Raw genomic sequence first — 16317 nt, forward strand, 5'->3', positions numbered from 1 at the left:
CTGGCACAGGCTAAGGGCTCAATAAATTATCCAATAAATAAACTTATTGTCTTTAGTTTATTATTGTTGCCAGCTGTGGAAGATGCCCTAGCAAATAGGCCACTGTGTTTCATAAGATTTGATATTTTTATTTATAAGTTATCAATAGTTTGCTTAAAAAATACAATTAAATGTCATGTTTTTGTAATCATTACCCAGCTCACCCCCACTCCCCAAACAAACCCCATCCCTGCCTCCCCCTCTCCCCCAAATCCATGTTCCCCTTCGTTCTCCTTTGGGAGCTTGCTTCGTCAAGGTACTGAGTTATGTGCTGAGTATGCAGTGGTTAAACGAGATGTAAAAAAATGAAAGAAAATTAGCCTGTCCTTACTCAGGTGGCCACTCAGCTAGTTGGTACTATTTTGACATCTCAGTAATGTATATGTTGCTTTACACACATTCTTTTCTCTTATGCCCTGTTTGGGATAAATCTCGCCGTGGTCCCCAGTAATGTTGCCAAAGCCAAGGTGGGACCAATGCGCACACCTGCACAGGTCTGGGAGGTTTCTGATTAGAGGAGCAACTTAGAGCCTTGGAAGGGATATTGGTGGGTGATTCCTTGGCATTGCTTACCTCCCTCCCCATGTGGCAGTCTTTTCACTCAGAGCCCCAGACGATTCTAGAACACCATTATAGAAAAGGACATTTATATGTTGCTCTCTTGGTTTTTTTTTCCTTGGCCAGCAAAACTGAAGACCATGAATGTAATAACACAGGCCCATAGGCTTGGAAGGGGAAAAAAAAATAAGTGACACAAAAAAGTAGACTTGGTGGTTTACAGTTTCACTTAAGATGCAAAAATATAACACTAAAGTAAGTTTCATAGTTTTGAGAATTTGAATTTGCTCATGTGCACTGTTAAGATATACCATCATAAAACAATAGTGAGGTATTTATAATCTGATAATGTGAGTCAAGAGCCATAAAAATGTCCATACTTTAAAAATTCCATTCGGGGATTAATTAACTAAGAAGTTAATTTAGAATATGAGAAAAGCCACATACAACTTTTCATTTATTCATTGCTGTGGCATTGGTAGGAGTAAAAATTTGAAAGCAATTTTGGTGCCCTATAGTAAGAATAAATAAATTATTAAATTCCTATTCAATAAACTGTTGTCTGCCTTTTAAAGTAATGGTTATGAAGATTACGTGGCAACATAGAAAATACTTAAAATGTCATTCCTTAGGGGAGAAGACCTAGGGATTACATCACCCAAACGAGAAAGATAGAAATATAGCAGATAGCAGCTGTGTGGGGTAATGGCATGAGGGTAGCTTTTTTTTTTCCTTTTTGCTCATGATTATTTTAATCAGTTTCCAATTTTAAAAGTTAGAAAACCAATTAAAAGCACTCAAATAAAAAAGCCAATTTTAAAGCCAGAAAGAATGAAATGGAGTTACTTTAAAGTTAGCTGTCCTAGATGTAGAGAACAAACGTATGGGCACCAAGGGGGGAAACCGGGGTGGTGGTGGTGGTGGGATGAACTGGGAGATTGGGATTGACATGTATACACTGATGTGTGTAAAATGGATGACTAATAAGAGCCTGTGGTATAAAAAAATAAAATAAAATTCAAAAAAGAAAAAGAGTGGGGAGCTGGGAAACACACACTCACACACACACACCACACACACACAAAGTTAGCTGTCCTGCACATAATTTCATGAGGGATTTCACATGGGCCAAAACTGCAAACAGTTATTGCAATTTGTGGAGGGTATGCATTTATTCTGAGAGTTGGGGTGGTTGGAAAGCATAATAGCATGAGAAACTAGACCCTCCCACCCCCAGCTGCCAGTAATTCAACCTAGGGCTTCAAGAGCCAATTTCTGCGCATTCAAAGTGCGACTTGTCCCTGGAGACTGCCTCCCGCAGGCCATTGTGATGGTGATGGCGGGATGTGGCCTGGCCTCCTCAACAGCTCCCAGAGGACAAGGCATTTAATGGAAGAGCCCGGGCAGCTGTCTCAGCTCGGGGTTGCTGCTCATCAGAGACCCAGCAACCTGTGCAATGTTGACCCGGAGGTGAATAGCCCCCTTTCTCATACCCACTCCCCGGAGGCAACAGTCCCTGATTAGGGTAGTTTCTAATGCAAACAACCATTAATCTTTCTCAGGGTTAAAAGGCCAGAAAAGCAATTTTTGCTCTCTCTCTATTTTGATACTGTACTTTGTCTCTATTTTACAAGAGCAGACTTACCTCACTGACCACTGGAAAATACCCTACAGCTGTGTCCACAGCTACACTAACAATGCCAAACCCAGCACAACCCTCCCTGTGCACAGGGGAGGGACAGGAGTGCAACACGCCAGCTATTTGTTATGGCACTTGGCAAAAATCAGAGAAACATGACCTGCTTGAAACAAATTAGTAATTTTGTATCAAGAAATAAATTAGGGATGATGTATTTTAAGTGAAAATGCCACCATATATGATAATTTTATGAAAGTAATATTATATAAACTTTTGAATACTATTCCTTTAATTTTCCTTTCCTTAGCAAGTACATTAATCCATATAAATGGAGCTGTGACCCCTAAGGACTGTTTGAGCTTTTAAGGAAGTCAGTAGATAAATAGGATTTGACTTAGAAAAATGTACTTGTTTTCTCAGAAAACAATTATATATTTTTGCTACAGAAATGGACATAATCTCTCACACTCTTTTAATAGCTGGTAAAGTCAAGAAACACATCTTTTGTATATTCTCAAATTGTAAGGGCCAAAATGATGGGTATTAGGATAAAAAACACGAAGACTTCCTAAATCTGTTTCTTCATGCTTGACCTTTAAATCCTTCCTTTACAAAGTCATCATCAGTATGAATGCCAAACACTCCTCCTGGTGAGTCACAGTGAGACATCTGGTTACTGGTGGAAATGGCATCGACTATTTCAGAGAGATAAAGAATGCATTTTCATATCTAAATTGATTTTACATTAAATTTCCCAAACTCAAAATCTCACAGTAAGGACAAAGTAGTACATAAAATCTAGTTATGGTATTTTCAGGCTTGGAGAGGAATTGGTTGAATAAAGTAAGACTCAGACAGACCAAGGGGCTGGAGTGGAATCCAGGGCCCTGGACCCCTGGACTCCCTAGTCTTATGCTGTTCTAACGATGCCACATCACCTTGCAAAATATATTACAAGAGGTCTCGAATTTACCTGGACTTTCTTTGCGGGGGTGGGGCACATATATATTTTTGCTACGCCAAATGTATTTTGAGACATTGATCAACAACTTTTACTAAAGTTTCCTGAAGGATCTCAGATTGGCAGTTTCAGTGTTCTCTGTCCTATTCACAAAGCTTCTGCTCTCGGAAGCCATGATTCTCCTGAAAAGCTGGAGGGAACTTTAGCTACATGTAGTCTGATGATAGAGATGAAATTCTGTCGGGACTCTCCGGTGCTTGCTTTTTGGGCACTTGGCATGAAGAATTTGAATGCTCTGTAGGAACTAAAACTATACCTTAATGATACTGTTCCTAAGTAAAAAAAAAAAAAAAAATATATATATATATATATATATACACACACGCATAGTTATCTATAATGTATCTATATATGTGTATCAAATTATGGGGAGAACATGTATTTTTAAATTTTGTTACTTTTTAACAGTGGCTCTCTTCTGGATGGTGCAACGTGAACAAATATTTTCTTCTGTGTGTCTCTTTGTACTACCGGTTTTTGGTACTGAACATATCTTATGTGTGTAATTAGAAAGACTCCCAGTAAACAATATTTAAACGTTATTTTTAAAATCCCAAGTAAACAGAGATGTTCACAGAGATAAAGTAGGGCCAGGCAGGTTGAATGGCACAGTAATGCCCTTCTCATGTTTTTTAAAATCCTGATGTAATTATATACTTTATATAATTATATACTATAATATGTAATTATGTACTATATATGCATACATCCTATGCCCAGTAATTACATATAATTATATATGTAATTATATACTCTACTTGATATACTTTCTGATGAAAACTTGAATCCAGTTTAAAATATGGATAAATCTGCAAGTACACTGAGATCTAGACTGCCAAAGCAGTGCACTCACCACTGGGAGGAAAAACAAGCCCTAGACGTTTCAGCAGGCTGGGAATAACAGGAGGCAGATGACCCAGCTACCAGGATTCGACTTGCGTCCTGAAGTCTGTAAACCGCAAAACGGCTTGCTTTTGAATTAATTTATTCTGAGCACCAGAACCATTTTCCAAAGAGGGAATTACCATGTAGGTTGTTTGTGTTTTTCTCAAAAGAACAATTGCTCCACCAGAGGATCCATCTCTAATATCTTACCCCTTTGGATTTGTTTTTACCTTTTAAATATTAGTTACTAGTAGTTTAATGAGTCTGACCTAAAACAGCAAAGTGATATTTTTCTTTCTTTTCTCTTCCTCTTTTAGAATTAGAAAATATGTGCTTATTTTAACAAATGCAAACAATACAGATGTTTGTAAAATAAAAAGTGAAAGTATAAAATATAAACATTTTCTCTTAATTCTCTATCCTCCAAATTCCATTTCTTCAGTGATCCCTTTTAAGTTTGATGTGTAACGTTCTTTCTAGATATATATATATATATAGACATATATTTATATATAATTTAAAAAGTAAAAATCAGACCATATTAATATATAACTGTCCTGCAACTTTTTTTCACTTAGCAGTTTATCATGGACGTATTTCTAGTAGAGTTATTCTCATTAGTAGCACAAAAGCATTCCATTATTTAATATACTATGATTTATTTTTCCATATATTAATGAATACTTAAGTTCTTTCAAATTTTTTATTGTTAGAAAATGCGCTGCCAGAAACATCCTTGCCATATTTCTTTACACACTTGTGGTAGTATTTTATAGGATAAATTTCTAGATGTGGGGTTGATTACCGGGCATAGGATAACACACATTAATATTTTTGGTAGATACTGAGTGTTTGCCCTTTTGATACATGGAGCAGGGGTAGTCTGCAGGGTTTGGGGCAGGAACATGGACCTCTAAAGTCTGGCTGAGGGTCCAGCATGGTGGGCATTTGTCCAGTGTGTTCTATGGAAGTAGCTGGGCTTGGAGCATCAGGGAATCTTCTACAGGATAAAATTATATCACATTCAAGCTGATAACAGGGATGTTATCTGTGGAGGTGAAAAGACAAAGCTCTTGCTAGATCAACTTCTGTTTTCAGAATTACGGTGGCCAATGGTAATTCTTTCAGTGAAAATGAAAATTAATACAGTTTCATTGACGCTTCAAACAGAGCAGACAGATCCTCTTCTGACTGAGGGCGTGGTGCAAGCTTGGTGACCCTTTCCTGAAACAGTAAACAGAAAGAATTACTCAGGGCTTTGCAAAGACAGTTTGTAAAAGCTACGAGGTATGTAAATTAACTCAGTCATGAGAAACAGTGACTTGACAATAGTCATAGCTTTAAAAATCGTATTTCTTGTTTGCTTCTTACTAGCTGATTCCCAGCTCAGAAGTTTATCAAGTGATGCCTCTTTCCTGAGAAGTTTTCAAAGCCATTCCTCTTGCCTGAGGTCCTGAGAATAGCCTTCTGCTCAAATGTACAGAACCAAACCAACCTCAGGAAAACACCTCCTACAATGACCAAACCACGCCAGTCTGGTGCCCCTGCCAGGCTCTCCCTGTGTGGAGGGCACTGTCCCAGGCACGTGTGCAGCCAGGGAAGACAGAACGGGGTCATCCTTGGCTTCAAAGACCGTATATTTTGCAACTTGGACTTCATGTATATTGAAAAGGACTTCACTAGGACATTAACTTTCAGGCTATGGGCAGCAAGTGACTCTTTTAAAAAAAAAAAATTAAGGTTTTAGCTCTGCCTTCCCAAATGAATTCAGTGATTTCCTTACTTTCTCCAGCGATTATTGAGTCAAGTCAGCAAAGACACCAGCACCTCCTACTACTATTGACACTCCCGTCAGTGGCTCCTTAATCCCCAAATTTCCAGGCCTAAATGAAATTAAGAAACATGCCAGTGTTTTGGTTGCATGTTTGTGGGTCTCTGGGTCCGTTATCTGTGATGAGCACCTGTGTGGGACAACACTTGGTAGGAGAGCGAAGCTCCATGGGGCAGGGCTGTGCCCAGCGCCCCACGTGGCAAACAGGTGCTCAGTAGTTACTGGTTGGATTAATAAAGATGATGGGAGGGGGGATATTGGCATCTCAAGATTCACACATACGAGATAGGACTCCGACTCCCGCATCATTCTCCCCATAGCAGCCAGAGTGATTTTTCCGCATTGCAAGTTTGATCACACCGTTCCCTTGCTTAACACCCTCTGATGACGTCCCACTGCAGTTAGAACAAAACCATGTCCTCTAACCCCCGCTCTAACTCTTCTCCCACCCGCTCATCTCACTTAGACCCCCTGGTCCCCCTTCAGTCCCATGAAAATGTGAATCTTCACCCTATCTCAGGGCCTTTCCGCTCTGCTTGGAATGCTTCTCCCAGATCTTCACCTGGCTGACTCCACCTCCAATCAGAGGCATTCTCTGACCACACTCGCTGGAGTTCCCACCACACTGTCCCATGTGAAATCACTGTCCCATTACCCAGGTTTCCTTCAGACCGCTAATCATTATCTGGCATGACTTCATTTGTGTCTTCTTTGTAGATTTGATTAGATGACCACTGTCTGTCTTCCTCACTGGAAGGTAAGCGCCACAAGGGAGGGAAGGGACTTTATTTTCTAAACTGTATCACATACAATTCATGGTATATAGTAAGACATCAATAAGTATTTGTCAGGTAAAAGGAAGAATAAAAAGAAGGAAGGATGTATACAAAAATTAACTTTAAACACACCTAAATGTAAGAGCTAAAACCTTAAAACTCTTAGAAGAAAATGGGGAAATATTCATGACTTTGGGTTTGGCAATGATTTCTTGGATATGACACCAGAACACAGGCAACAAAAGAAAAAATAGATAAACTGGACTACCTCAAAGTTTAAAACTTTTATGCATCAAGGAACACTACTAAGAGAGTGAAAAGACAACTCAGAATGGGAGAAAATATTTGCAAATCATATATCTGATAAGGGATTAATATCCAAAATATACATATAATTGCTACAACTAAATAACAAAAAACCCCAAGCAACTCAACTCAAAAATAGGCAAAGGACGTGAATAGATGTTTCTTCAAAAAAGATATATAAATAGCTAATAAGCATGTGAAAAGATGCTCAATGTCATTAGTCCTTAGGAAAGTGCAAGTTAAAACCACGAGTTACCACTTCGTACCTATTAGAATGGCTATCCCAAAAATGGAAAATAACAAGTGTTGGTGAAGATGTGGAGAAATTGGAACCCTCGTGCATTGTTGGTGGGAATGTAAAATGATGCAGCCACTATGGAGAATAGTTTGATAGTTTGTCAAAAAGTTAAACACAGAACTACCCTGTGATCCAACAATTCTATTCCTTAGGTATACACCCCAATGAAATGAAAGCAAGGACTAAAACAGATACTTGTTCATTGATGTTCACAGCAGCACTATTCACAATAGCCAAAGGGTGGAACCAACCCAAGTGTCCATCTGCAGATGAATGGATGAACAAAATGTGGCCTTTCCATACAATGCAATGTTATTCAGCCATAATAAGGAATGAAATTCTGACACATTTAGGACATTATGCTAAGTGAAGACACAAAAGGACAAATATTGTATGATTCCACTTACATGAAGTACCTAGAATAGGCAAAGTCACAGTGATAGAAAGTGGAACAGAGGTTACCAGAGGCTGGGGGAAGAGGAGAGTGGGGAGTTGCTGTTTACCATTTAGCAATAGAGCAGGGCTTCTTTTGGGGATGATTTAGAAGTTCTGAAAATGAATAGTGATTATGGTTGCACAACCCTGTAAAATGTACTTAATGGCACTGAGTTGTACACTTAAAAATGATTAAAATAGTAAATTTTATGTCAGGTATGTTTTACCACAATTTAAAAAAAAAGAATGGATGGACAGATGGGAGAAGGATGGGGGCACAATGCTGAAGAGGATGGGTGAAGCCAAGGTAAAGCTTCATATCCCAGCACAGACCCTAAAGAATTCTGAAAATCCATAGCAAGGCAGAGACTTGTTCACGGTGACTTATGCACACGTTTGTGGCAGGGTGCAGAACAGAAGTTCGGTATTTGCTATGGCCCAAGTTGCCACATTATTCTGTTGATAATGGCAGAGCGTCTTATTTGATGAGCTCAAGCGCCTTTAAAACAACCCTGTTCATCTTGCATGAAGTAGTTCAGGACTCTCAGCTCAGGCCAAGCTGAGGTGAGTTTCTCTTTCACATTTCTAACCCCCCAACGATTGGTTCAACAGGGGCAAGGACGTAAAGTTTGAGATATATCCTTGCACGTATCACTTGTGCCATATAAAAGCCAACCTCTCAGGATTCAGATGTGTTCCGCACTGCTATTATTTATAGACACATAAGACCGAAGGACAACTGATTAACATGGGCAGTGAAATAAATTCAGACTACTACTTTTAGCACATTCATAAAATAACATTTTAGCAGGCCTGTCTGCCAGGGAGTGGAAGTGCTCATTTTGGTAGACAGCTCTCCTCAGTAATGAAATGTTTTGATGGGAAATGTAAATGTTTCTTTCCAGAGGTTTCAGAAATCCAGCTTGGAAGATTAATTTATTCGTGCCTGCTCCCCGAGCAGCCCGGCTATGGCAGTTGGAAACCTCTGTACACAGGGCTGCTATTTGCTGCCACCAGTATGGGCTGTGGTGTTTGGTTAAGAATACTGGCCTGGTTGTTCCAGAGAAAACCGATCCCTCTTTGCTGAACATAAAAGAAGCTTTATCAGATGTTGACTGCATGAAATATCCTTTCTGGTGATGTTCTTTGCAGGAAGGGTATATCCCTCTCACTACCTTAAATCCTGTAATACTAATAAGTGAAGATTTGTCTGCTGCATGTGTAAAATTCTGAAGTTGCCATAGCATTCCTGTAAAATGTTCACTAAAAAAAAACTAAACAAAAACCCAACAGTAGTTCAACTGCAAAACAGACAAGCTTATTTCCAATATGCCTTCTAAAGTCCTATGAATATTCCCCCCTTCCCCACATATGCATATAAATCTGTCATATTGACTTCAAAACTGAACTAGTGCCAGTGAATTAAAATTAACTGTGTTTCTCCTAATCGTGAAAACATGATCAAAGGAAAAAAAGGCAGCATCCACCTTGGGGCTGCTTTATGAACATAGCTTGAGGAAATCCTGGTTTCCTACTTTATAGACATGACTTGTATTAGAAAGATTCAATTTACCTTGCATCCTTTGTGAAACTAAGAAATTAGTTTTGTCTAATTAAGGTTCTGCTATCTGTGATTTCCCAGTATGACATGTGCACTGAGGCATTCAGAATGATACCTAATTAACTTGCTATTTTAGAGGATGGTCTCAAGTGTCAGTCTGGATCTGTTGCTGTTTGGAACAGCTTTTGAAAGTGGAAGGCTGGGTACAGTAGAATTAAAAGCGTCCACACCTGCCAGTGTGTGCTGATGGCTGGAAGATGCATTGCCACAGCAATTAAATGGCCAAGAATATCATCCAGTTTTATCTGAAACTCATGAATACCATTCTCGGAGGTTGATAAACACATCTGCCTGAACATTTTCCTGGGATAAACAAGCAGAACTTTTCAGAGGACCCCCTGAAGAGTGGACACTCTTGCTGGGACCATGCTATAAGAGCCAGAGGCTACATCAAAATCGTGGTGACCGCTTGGTCTCTGGTATTCCTGGACAGGCTTTCATGGCTCCTTTTCATTGGCTGAGTCCTATTAAGTCTAAGGAAATTGCTCAAAAACAAGGACAGAAGATTTAAGAGGAGAGGGTTGCAGGAATGTGCTCCTTTAAATGTTCATTAGCCCGGGTTAGGTGCTATAGAAGATAGATGAGCAAAACAGACAGGCTCCTACCTTCATGGAACTTTAATAGGTTTTGAAAAAACGATTGTGATGGTCATAGTTTTTATTTAGTCCCTTCGACTTACAGGTTAGGACTGTGGGTTAGAACTAGTGTCTCTGCTATACTTTGAGACTCCTCTTTTTCTCATTCATTTATATTTTTGTATGCAACTGAGCCCACTGGGCCTGACCCTAAATCAGGGAAACTCATGGCCCATGGGCCATGTTTTGTTTGTACATTGGGAAATCAGGGAATTCAACACAAACATCCCAATTGCTGATTTTTCTTAAAAATCCAAGTTCTACCAACACTGGGAACTGAATTTATGCTCGGTGATAATAAATTGTAGCTGAAAAGCTGCTCACCCAATGAGATGGGTCATGTGCTTTCCAGTTCACCAAAGTCCCCACCATTCCCTAGTGCCTTAAATTACTTTGTTCATTGCTATTATTTACCTTGCTCCTATGGACAGATAAGTCTGTGAATCCAATCCACACAAATATTATCTTATGTGCGTGGTGAGGTTTTCAACATTCTAAGTACTTGCTAAGTAGGGAAGAAGCCAGTTTGAGGCCTTTGCTTAACTGAAGTGGGCTGAGGGAAAAGCACTGCCACTTGAGGTAAGCAGGATGCTGTGTGAGTGGATATTCTAGCTGTTAACTCTGTTCCAACGTCAGGGATAGATACATGAATGCCTTAATTTTGGGGAGAACTGCCTTATCCTCATGGTGTTTGTTTGTTGTTGTTGTTTTTTAAATAGAAGTATAGGGCTTCCCTGGTGGAGTAGTGGTTAAGAATCTGCCTGCCAGTGCAGGGGACACGGGTTCGAGCCCTGGTCCGGGAAGATCCCACATGCCGTGGAGCAACTAAGCCCGTGCCCCACAACTACTGAGCCCATGCACCACAACTACTGAGCATGCGCTCTAGAGCCCGTGCTCTAGAGCCCGTGTTCTGCAACAAGAGAGGCCACCACAACGAGAAGCCCGCGCACCGCAATGAAGAGTAGCCCCCACTTGCCGCAACTTGAGAAAGCCCACGTGCAGCAACAAAGACCCAATGCAGCCAAATAAATAAATTTTTAAAAAGTATAGTTGATTTACAATATTGTGTTAGTTTCAGGTGTATAGCAGTGATTCAGTTATATATATATATGTACTTTTTTCAGATAATTTTCCATTATAGGTTATTACAAGATATTGAATATAGTTTCCTGTGCTATACAGTAAATCCCTGTTGCTTATCTGTTTTATATAGAGTAGTTAGTATCTGTTAATCCCAAACTCCTAATTTATCCCTCCCCCTTTCCCTTTCCCCTTTGGTAACCATAAGTTTGTTTTCTATGTCTGAGTCTATTTCTGTTTTGTATATAGACTCATTTGTAATGTTTTCTAGATTCCACATATAAGTGATATCATATATCTGTCTTTCTTTGTCTTACTTCACTTAGTATGATATTCTCTAGGTCCATCCACATTGCTGCAAATACAATATTTCATCCTTTTTTATGGCTGAGTAATATTCCATTGTATATATACCACATCTTCTTAAGCCAGTCATCTGTTGATGGGCACTTGGGTTGCTTCCATGTCTTGGCTATTGTGAATAATGCTGCTATGAGCATTGCACGTATCTTTTCAAATTAGAATTTTTGTCTTTTCCGAATATCCTCATGGTGTTTAAGTGACCCTTGCCTTTCGCATTTTTTTTTTTTTTTTTTTTTTTTTGCGGTACGCGGGCCTCTCACTGTTGTGGCTTCTCCCGCTGCGGAGCACAGGCTCCGAACATGCAGGCCCAGCGGCCATGGCCCATGGGCCCAGCCGCTACGTGGCATGCGGGATCCTCCCGGACCAGGGCACGAACCCGTGTCCCCTGCATCGGCAGGCGGACTCCCAACCACTGCGCCACCAGGGAAGCCTGCCTTTCGCATTTTGGACAGGAGGACTTAGTGAGCGCTCTGGGCCTGGTGAGCATGGTGTCATCTCTTGGCTCTGAGCTCTCTGTTTTATGGTGAATTACAACAAACAGGGTCTTGGCCTGTTAGGCTCTGGTGCTATAACACAAGGGTATCTGATCCTAAATGGAAGAGAGGTCCAATGGGGGATAAACTCTTTTCATGAGAACCTTGAGAGGGGAAACTTTACATCTATTATAATTCTACCATATAAATAATAGCTGCTCAGTTTAAATTCTTTTCTTTTTCAGTTTAAATTCTTTAGGAGCATATAAATAAATGAAATAAGACTCAAAGTGATACAAATAAGTATACATATGTATATGTATAAAATATATAATCTCCCAAATATGTTTAAAAAGTGATTTTGTAATCATCTTAATTTAAAAGCCATGTCTATTCTTCACAAAATAGTAGAATTTGTAACTCTTTATAATGGAAAATAATATTAGTGGCCCTTTTGGAATAGCTTCACATAGTTTTATAGGGGACTCTTAAAAGAGCAGAAATGGAGAAAAGGGAAATTCTGCTATACTCAAGATAAACTTGGTTGTTTTTGCCTTAAATTTTTATAAAGGATCCTTTCATTACATCGTCAAAGCTTCACGTAAGCCACAGTTTAATGGAAGAATATAAAGGCGAGGGAGCCTTGGCCCCTTCCCCCTGGGGAAGGGGAGAGCTGCTGCCTGGTGGGGAGAGACCTGGGTTGTCATCTCCTTCCCTAAGATGCCCCAAATGGACCGTGTCTCCCCTGGAGCCTGGTGCTTCTTAGAAGGCAGTGAGGATGGGCTGCGTCTCTTACCTGGGGCAGTGTTCCTTTCACTAATGCGGGGATGTCGGCCTTGGAGTAGCCAATGGCAGCTAGGCCATCATCCACATCCAGATCGAATAAGAATTTCCGCAGCGTGTCTGCCAAAACAGGCCCAGCATCTGGGATCCTGGCAGTGCGGGTGTCGGCTCCTGGAAGACACAAAGCACTGACTGTAGAGGGGAGGAAGCTGGCCCTGGGTGTGATTCAGTCACAGGGTAGCTGAATACATAACCTGCTGCCGGCCCCTCACACTGAGGACAAGGGCACCGCTGTGCCCCCAGCCGGGAGGCCGGCTCAGCTGTCAGCCCCGCAGAAGACAGGCCATCCTGGGAGCCCCCAGAGCCTCCATAGAGAAGTCGGAGAGCGGGGAGGAGGGGGCGCTAACTTGGCTCTCACATTTCCAGTGGGCTGCTCGCCCTCTGTGTGGTGGGAAGAAGAGAAACGGCCCAGAAAAGAGGCACAGGAAGGAGACCAAGAAAGAAGGCTGGTGTTTGGATGAGGAGGAATGAGCATCTGTAGGAGAAAACACAGCTTATGTAACTTTCAAGGCTTGGAATTTGCTGACATCTAGAGGTCTACACATTCAATGTCCTTTCTCAAGGCGACAGCTTAGGAGAAGACAAACCCTTTGCAAACACCTTGTGAGACAAGGATCTACAGAAGTTCAAAAAACTCCAACATTAACTGCCAAAAAGGAGGAAAATGACAAAAATGGATTGGGTGTGGCCAGGGAAGGAGTATATTTCCTCTCTCTAGCTAGAAAACTTTTTTGGACTCTGTTGCCAAAGGGTAGGTCCCTCTAAATGTATATTATACAACCTGTCAGGCAGAATTAAGAATAAGGAGACTCTTAGAAAGCAGTATTTAACATGTAGATACTAATGATATCGGTGAATGAGGAAGAAGGTTGCCAGGGGTTGGAGATTCGTAAGGGCAGAATTTGGACATAATTACTAATTAATACACAAAAGCATAGAGATGTCAATCTGGAAGAGCCAGGGGGTTCTGCCCTCAGGTAGGGTGGCAGTGAAAGTTCCCAGATGAAGGGAATCAATCCTAAACCCTTAGCACCCACACCCCACGCCCCCATCTATTCTGGTTGGACACATTCATCGCCGGGACGTGCCGCAATCAGAAGGTAGCATTATTTATTTATTATCCAAAATGCCTCATGCTGTAGTCCAAGTCCACTTTCTCTGTATAGGTCAAAAAGAGACTAGAAGGTATGGTTCACTCCATACTGAAGTATCTTATTAAATCAGTTTTAGCCTTTCTGTTCTCTGACAGCGACCTGTTTATGTTATCCAGGAAAAGGTATAAATAGAACCAGATACAGAGCTAGTTGGGAGAGCAGCTGGATGGAAGGTAAAACTTGCCCGACAAGGCCAGTCTGTATTACACAGCGGCAGCTCAAATATGGATTAAGTGGAGGGTGACACATGATACGGGGTTTATGAGGTTCTTATGTTCCCGGGATTGCTGCCATCCAAAGCTCCAGGTTTTCCTATGAAGTGTTTTAGAAAAAAAGAGAAGGTAGGAAAGAGAATACATTGGTATAAAGCTAAGACAATCTAAGATTACATAGGGAATCAAAATATTTAATGCCATTTGCAGCAACTTGGATGGACCTAGAGATTGTCATACTGAGTGAAGTAAGTCAGATAGAGAAAGACAAATATCATATGATATCACTTATATGCGGAATCTAAAAAAAGGGCACAAATGAGCTACAAAACAGAAATGGAGTTACAGATGTAGAAAACAAACTTATGGTTACCAGGTGGGAAGTGGGGGGAGGGATAAATTGGGAGATTGGGACTGACATATACACACTACTATATATAAAATGGATAACTAATAAGGACCTACTATATAGCACAGGGAACTCTACTCAATACTCTGTAATGACCTAAATGAGAAAAGAATCTAAAAAAGAGTGGATATATGTATATGTATAACTGATTCACTTTGCTGTACACCTGAAACTAACACAACATTGTAAATCAACTATACTTCAGTAAAAATTAAAACAAAAATATTTAATGGCTAAATATGGAAAAATATTAACCAAAAATTCCTATGCAGGAGGAAAGTACCGGTAGTTCCTCTGGCCTGGGTTTTTGTCTAATAGAGGCCTTGCTTTCTCAGTAGTTTTTTTGGTGGCCTGGAATGTTAGGTTTAGGCTCTCTAAAGTTTTCCCGTTTACCATACATCTAGCCTACTGTTTGGGCTCCTGCCTGTTTACATATTTACGAAGGGTCTGAGTCCCAACATAGAGCTGAACAATATCCCCAGTCCAAAACGGAAAAGGGATACAAGATCCTTGGAAAAGTAGGCACCATGTTTCTGGCCGTACATGCCGGGAAACCTAGCAGTGGGAGGTGGAGGTGAAGCAACACAGTCGGAAGGATATCTGTGTCATTCCTACCTTCTTGGAACTACTCTCTCCAACGGCTCGAGCTAGAGGAGCATAATGCAGTTTTCTTTTTAGCTTTTCCCTTTCTAAAACAAGTAGGGGAAGAGATGTTTTAAAAGTTAATTGAATACTTAAGTTTCCTTAAAAGAATTTTTATATTAGAAAAATACCAATATTTTACTTAACACTAAAGCGGCCCTAAATGTAACTGTATTTCTTGTAAGATTTAAAAGGCACTGTGGGTATATTATTATAGACATTATTTATCCTAAAAAAAAGCAAACAAATTCTTCTTTGGGGAACTTTTTATAAAGTTTCTAGTTGTTTAGGTTCTCTATAACTGGGAACTTACTGTTACTTCCTGATTTAGATTCATTTTTAGTTCCTATTAAACAAAACAAAAACCATATATAACATGAATAGTATATAAACAGTTTCACTTTCCTTGGGGACGAAAACAGTGGAAATATTATTACTGTAAACTTAATGTAAGCAGTACTTGGTTCCATTTCATTGCTAATAGACTCTTAGAAACACAAAATTACAGAATTTTAGTGCTAGATAGGAATTTGAGCAGGTCACTGACATTTTATTATTAAATTATCCCAAGCAGTATTTTTTGGTATTATTCTTTACGGTTTATCTTCAGAAGCATCCTAGGAAATGCTCCACATATGTGGGTCACAGATTTATGACTGACGGTTCATACCCAATATCTCTGCCATCTCCAGGTGGTGCTCGGGAGACATCTGTGCCGTGAAAGTGAACACTGCTGGGGAGGTGAGTACCACAGAAAGGCCATGGGGCTGGGGAGAAAGGAAACATGGTGACCGACGTGGCAAAGCCAGTCTTCAACATGCATATTCTAGATATTAAATTACTTTACCTTGTACTCCAAGCAATCAAGAATTGACAAATACGTTTATGGCAATTGAGAGGAGTCTAAGACGAAATTAAAGAATTGGTTATGATTTTACCACCAGTGGGTGATCCACATTATAATCCTTTGCTTTATATGTCTTCACTAAGCCTGAAATTGGGTAAGACATTCCATGGCTAGAAAAGAAAGAAAGTCCATATGTTGACATACAGATATCAGAAATTCAAGTTAACAATACTCTATGGGAGAGCCCTTC

At 40.2% G+C, this 16317-nt stretch overlaps 1 protein-coding gene across 6 annotated transcripts in view; it reads right to left on the reverse strand.

The window, feature by feature from the left end:
- Window positions 1–4828: 4828 nt before the first annotated feature.
- Window positions 4829–16317, reverse strand: part of ADHFE1 (alcohol dehydrogenase iron containing 1) — a 34138-nt gene continuing 22649 nt past the window's right edge. For 2 of the 6 annotated variants that reach the window (XM_029222699.1, XM_029222698.1), the window contains 4 exons: window positions 16159–16237; window positions 15891–15987; window positions 12757–12914; window positions 4829–5366 (listed from right to left, as the gene is read on the reverse strand). In XM_029222699.1, the coding sequence (XP_029078532.1) occupies window positions 5283–5366; window positions 12757–12914; window positions 15891–15987; window positions 16159–16237 (418 nt within the window). In that variant the 3' untranslated portion in view covers window positions 4829–5282. Of the gene's footprint in view, window positions 5367–12756; window positions 12915–14125; window positions 14270–15193; window positions 15268–15890; window positions 15988–16158; window positions 16238–16317 lie in introns of those variants that run through there. The other 4 variants (XR_003793532.1, XM_029222696.1, XM_029222694.1 and 1 more) reach the window with 4 other exon arrangements.

Source organism: Monodon monoceros, unplaced genomic scaffold, assembly GCF_005190385.1.
Source record: "Monodon monoceros isolate NGI ecotype Baffin Bay Population unplaced genomic scaffold, NGI_Narwhal_1 Super_Scaffold_14, whole genome shotgun sequence".
Lineage (NCBI taxonomy): Eukaryota > Metazoa > Chordata > Mammalia > Artiodactyla > Monodontidae > Monodon > Monodon monoceros.